The sequence below is a fragment of the Eimeria mitis genome, genomic scaffold, assembly GCF_000499745.2.
Source record: "Eimeria mitis Houghton genomic scaffold, Emh_scaff3040, whole genome shotgun sequence".
Taxonomy (NCBI): domain Eukaryota; phylum Apicomplexa; class Conoidasida; order Eucoccidiorida; family Eimeriidae; genus Eimeria; species Eimeria mitis.
In genome coordinates this window covers 838-6646 of record NW_013571386.1, presented here as the reverse complement: position 1 = coordinate 6646, position 5809 = coordinate 838, and the positions used below count along the sequence as shown (strand labels likewise).

The 5809-nt window shown below is 47.3% G+C and overlaps 2 protein-coding genes across 2 annotated transcripts in view; both read right to left on the bottom strand.

Annotated features, from left to right (window-relative positions):
* Window positions 1-1542: 1542 nt before the first annotated feature.
* Window positions 1543-3287, bottom strand: EMH_0061670 (Conserved Plasmodium protein, related; the record flags this gene model as incomplete). The annotated part of the gene is made up of 3 exons (XM_013497949.1): window positions 1543-2027; window positions 2211-2427; window positions 2748-3287. 3 exons carry the CDS (start codon window positions 3285-3287, stop codon window positions 1543-1545), a joined length of 1242 nt encoding a protein of 413 aa, XP_013353403.1.
* A 2144-nt stretch (window positions 3288-5431) lies between these two features.
* Window positions 5432-5809, bottom strand: part of EMH_0061660 (uncharacterized protein) — a gene marked incomplete at both ends in the record, with an annotated part of 984 nt that continues 606 nt past the window's right edge. The window contains one exon of the mRNA XM_013497948.1: window positions 5432-5809. Within this exon, the coding sequence (XP_013353402.1) occupies window positions 5432-5809 (378 nt within the window).

Below are 5809 nucleotides of genomic sequence, written 5' to 3'. Positions count from 1 at the left end.
GTCGGATTAGACATTTCCGGAGCTACCAACAGAGTGTTTATCCATCCCATAAAGCATTTTGGCTTATCACCATCTAGCCCAATTTTCGTCTTTCTAGCAGTCGACAACATTTGCGGTGCCCGTAGATTTAGGGATGACGCACTTCAGGGGAGTACAGTAGCGTTCCTGTAATGTTTGTCTCCAGCCTGTTTCGCTTCAACCAGTAACTGGCGGTTGTTTCTTTTTTGGGGCTTTACCCAGCCTTGACTAGTTTGGATATCGCTCCGGAGGAGTCAAGTGTACTTGCTTGATCCGAGTGGCACTACGCAACTGGCAGCGCTACAGTAGTGGGTGCCATTTAAATATTTAGTGAGGAGACAGTTTAGTACCATAGTTTTTAGGAGGCAAGGATACCAGTGTTATGGTCGATAACCTAGGTTTCGGGCCCAACTACTCTCCAGAAATCGGAGACTGCTTGTAAACGAAATGCGTAGGCACACTAAACAACAACTGGCATTTTTTGTGCGCTGCTGAATGGATGCGAAAGTGTACCCTGCTCGATGTGTAGTGCTTACTGGTGGCGTTATGCGTTCTGTCTACTATAAACTGATATTGGCGCATGGAATTCTGTTTTTAGATGTGATGCCATGATTTGGAAAAGATGACAGAAGAGTCAAACGCCAGTTACCACCGAGACAATTTGTGCGCGTTGCATGAAAATAAAATAAGAGGCGCAAATTCCTTGAAACACTAGAGGTGAATCTATATGCTTGCATGTTATTGCAAACACATCCGAAGAAAAACAAACTAACAGTTTTTGCAGTTCTTGAAGAACTGAGCAGCCGCGCAGTGTCTGATAAGCTCAACGGCCCAAAAAGTGCATTTGGGAAGAGTTCGTGCTTTACAAGCACCTGCTCAACCTCTATTTCGCCTAGAATGATACAAGAAAGCTAGGTGGGATTTGAGGCCTTGACCTTTTTGCTATTCTCTTACAGCCACTCTTATTAATCGTAGACCATTCTGCACGATTATATGCAAATAAAATCAAGATGTCTCTTCTTTAAAAATTTCAGTTTGGCGCAGCATTGTCAGTTTTTCCTTGCATTTTGACTGTGCGCCTGCTGCTTGACCTCAAGTCATCTGACTGCCCCTTAGAGAATTCCAAATCATCCGGTTCAAAATGAACTGCACTTGCAAAGATGTGCACTTGCAGAAACTGCAAGCTCGATGAAGTAGATTCTCTTTGATGGGTCTGATGGCTGGAGGTATATTGCGGGCTGAAGTATAAAATGCTGAAGGACCCAGCCTGATGGCCCCTCGGTAACACCATAAATTAGCCTTGCAGACTCGGTGTTAAAAAGAACGAACTGCGGGCATCAAAACGCATTGTCAGGCACCAATAATAGCTTGGGCCAAAAAGCAGCGCAGAGCCCCCAGACTCGGATGGTTGTGGGTCTTGGCCGCTTCCTTAAAAGGGATCTCTTTAAATCCTAAAATTGTGCTCCCAGTGGTGTGACTTCAGAAATGACCACTCAGGTGCTTGTACATACGTTATTGACTTGCTCACAATAGCAAGCCCGCAACAAGTGACAGCGTAACAGCCAACAAGGATAAGCAAGTTGGCGTAGAAACAGCTTTGCTCTCTTGAAACCATCCCTGGAAGGTGCTGGCGTTGACTTCTGCCTGATCTGACATGTTTGTAAATCCCAAGCTATCAGCAATGAGCACTTGTAGAGGAAAACCCTGCACTAGGAAAACGTTCCCGTCGTTATGCATGTTGCCTTCGACATTTTGGAGCTCGCGGAAGTTCCCGTCTTTTTCTTTAACCGACTTCAGAGTCTTGGGATTTAACATTTTGTAGAACCTTAGCATGGTATCTGTAGCGACGGGCAAAGGCTGGCGGGCGACATACCACCTGACGTTCTCTTCACATCCAGGCATAGTGTGGCTCCCGTCGTAAGCAAAGAACTCCTGATTTGTCAGTTGTAACATCATCATCAGGGACTGCAGGTTCAAAGGGTGAGGGAGCTCAAGTAATTGAGAATCTCCTGAAAACAGCAAAAACAGATAAAGTACAAACCGTCGAAAATGCAAATAGGAATTAGCACAGGTCGCTCTGAATGGTCGTGCAAGAGAGGAATTCCATAGCAAGAAGACAGAAACGACATATTCGCTCAATCAGAGAAAAGTTGCATACGTTTTCGAACAAGAGCTGCTTTTTTGCAACGCACCTTGAGCCTGTTTGTTTGAAATGTCTGCCATTAGTAGCGTCCTCAACAGTTTTTCAGATGGGAGTCCCCTCAGTTCTTCAAGACTGGCCTGGTCGAGTTCTTCGCTCATGAAAGTCAAAGAAATAACTCTCCAGTGCGAAGAAGGAAGAGAAGGGTCCTTGCCGCCTTTGCTGTTCTCAGCCACCACGCGCTCCACTTCGGGCAGGTTGACGCTGCTCTGGGCGAAAAGTGCGAGGTAGGGGAGAGAGGCGAGATTTACGCTCTTGCTGGCCTCCATTGACAGCAAATCATTCGAGTAATGCCATATTTGCATTTCTATCNGAGATTTACGCTCTTGCTGGCCTCCATTGACAGCAAATCATTCGAGTAATGCCATATTTGCATTTCTATCTCTCGCCTGTTTGCTTCCCCTTGAAAGGTATGCTCGCTGGGAGAATGAAACAAAATCTGATGCGCAACGAACATCTCGGTTGTATCTGAACCAAACATTGCGCCTAGGGGAACGAGACCTTCGCCGGCAGAACGTATTTGAAATACCTTGTCTGTTCTGTACAACAAAACATTGCTGAGCTGGTTAGGGTAAGTGTAAAAGAAGTCTCCCTTCTTCCAGAGCTTGCTGGGCATCGAGGCTGCTCGCTCGCCAGAGAAAGCACTCAGATACAGTTGTGTCATGTTCTTCTGTGGAGGTTCCTCTAATCCTTCAATGTGCAAATCAACGGGAGATTGGCGTGTGCCTGTCTTGCACTTTCCTTGTGTCCAGTCAGCCCCGTGTTCTTTGTAGTCCCATTCGGACTCTGCGATAACTCCCAGCTGTGGAATAGTGCCTGTTGTGGAAGACACCTGATGCTGTCTCTGCACCCACTGCTGCACTAGAGAGTGAGCAGAGAGTGTCTCTCCTCTCAAGTTTGAAGTCTCGCTGCGGCTGGCGTTCGCTCGCCGGGCAGCTTCGTTAGCACCCAAAGCCGAAAGATATTCAGGAGACAGAAGAGAGCTTGTTTGATTGTTCCATTTGCCTGCATATGCCCCAATAAGCAAAATGGAATAAGTAAAGATGAACGTAAGTGGAAACAGCGTCATTTTCAACGCCGTTTCGTCCTCTGCTTGGCCTCGACGCTAACGCTGGGCCCGTCTCTTCCGACTCACGCCGATGCTAAATATACGAAAAGCGAGAATATGAAAGCAAACATGCACTGAAAAATACATATACAGTTATTCTAATTCTGTTTCACTGGCTACCTGTCTTTTGCTTGTTCAATGGCGCTGCCGACAACAGACCAGTCAAGGCGCCGTAGCCCGTAGTGCTGCGCACTGCCCTCTGCACGCTAGCACAGCTTGCGNCAACAGACCAGTCAAGGCGCCGTAGCCCGTAGTGCTGCGCACTGCCCTCTGCACGCTAGCACAGCTTGCGCGCACTGAATGAGTTCGAGACTTGCCTTTCACAGCAGCAACATTTTTGTATTGTTTTATCAATTTCACCAGATATATACATGGAGATGGGACCTTCCAAATCAAATTGCTTAGCGTGCAACCCGCAACACGCCCAATGGACCAGCAAGGCCTCGCCACTGGAAACAGGGCAATCCTTACCCGCTACTATCTGTAATCCGATTCTGCTTCCTCCAATTATATAGCAATTCCACGGAATGTCATCTCCTTTTCCAATTTAAAAGCTTAGATGCGTAAGTCGTTGCTGGCCTTTCTATTCAAACCCCGTCACTATCTACTGTCTCGTGTTAGCTTGCTAAGGCGCTGCAGCCGGCATGTGGAGCATAATCTGTCTTCTTTAGCGAATATTGAATTCACATGCATCTATAGTCACTGTACCGGTGGATACTTGTATTTGTTGGAAACAGTAATGTGTAGTGTGTCCATTGGACCGCCCAGTCTACTAGCATCTACCCTTTCGTGCCACTGCAAGCCCTGACCCTCTAGATGGGCAATACATAGGTGGATCGCTTGCTCATATACAACTTTGCCGGCACCAGATTTCAGCCTACCCTGGATTCGGTGGACGAAGTTTTTTTTTAGGAGCAGGGCCTGTTACCGGGTTGGCTATACTTTGAATTGAGCTAGCGTTGAGCGCTCCCGTCCCACTGCCCAGCATAATCTCATATCTTAGGTTGACTTAGAGCATGCCTTGTTCATGCGTCACGGCATCATGCGACCACTTTACTTTGCGCCCCATCATGAGCCATCTGCGCCTCTCGAAGACCTTATTCTTCTGTTCCTCTTCTAAGATATGCGTTGGAACAGTACGTCAGCAGGTGCTGCGGTGCAGATGCTCAAACTACTCCAAAACGTCCCTACGTCTCCTACCTCAATAAAGAATAGGCGACCCACGGCGGAAGCATCGTATCCGCTGTGTTCTGCATTCTAACTGCTGTTCAGACAGCAAGCAATCAAAATCCACCAAAAGCAGCCGCTCACCCATGAAAATCAGTCCCCACAATCTATGTAATGCAATGCAGCCTCATAAAGAGGCAAATGCGTCACTGTTCGAAAATTAAATAGCGAGCTCTGTAATTTGGGCTCGTACACTATCAACCGACCCCTTCCAGCCCTCTTTGGAGTCGGCAAGAGACGCAATTCAAACATTCCGTCGCGCCCTTTTTTATGCGTCAAGCAACGTGCTCAACGCTCTAGGAGAGCTCTAGTGGCAACGAGACTCTACCGGGGATTGCCCCCGATCCTTTACAGCTGTTGCCAACAGAGAGAATGAGATATATGTCGCTCTGCTTGTCATAACAAATGGACGCCAAGAAAAACCCATAGTACTTACTACGGNAATGAGATATATGTCGCTCTGCTTGTCATAACAAATGGACGCCAAGAAAAACCCATAGTACTTACTACGGCAGATGTCCAGGACACACAAAACGCAGGGACGCATCTGTAAGACGTACGGATGCTCCCCGTGGCCGTTAGCCCGACAGCAAAATATATATGCTGCAAGCAACGTCTCAGAGCCCGAAGCTGCGCGATTTTCCCCGGTGCCATGATCGAAAAACAGGCTCACACACACGTGGATATACTGCACTGCCTCTATGTTCAATTCGAGAAAACAAAGTAAAGAGTCTGCAAAAACCCCAAGTCGCAATGCTGTCACCGCACACTGGTCATGGAATGTTTAAACATATGGTATCTAGGTGTTCGTGGGGTCGTTTTCGCTGTTTGCACATTCGACACAAAAACAGGGAGCTGATACCACCGATACCCTGCTGCTATTCCTCATCAGAGTCCGAGTCCACTACGCAGCCTTTCTTGTTGGTCTCGCGGACAAGTTGATTAACTTGGCGGTTGGCCCTCCTAAGTTCTGGTGAAAGCATTTTGACTAGAGGAGTTGTTGTGATAGCTTTCCGACCATCTAGCTTGCTCCCAGGTCCTGTCTCGATGAGCATTTCAATCAGTTCGTGGGGCGGCACAGTCTGGAAATCTCCATCGTCGTAGTCTATTCTGAATTGATTCGTGTAATACGTGATTTTTTTCTCCTTTTCGTCCACTTTGCTGTACTCGCCACTTCTTTCCAAATCAACATCCGTGACCTTACTTGAAATCGCCTGGTAGTTACTCACGACCCCATAATACCACTTCTTCTTCGA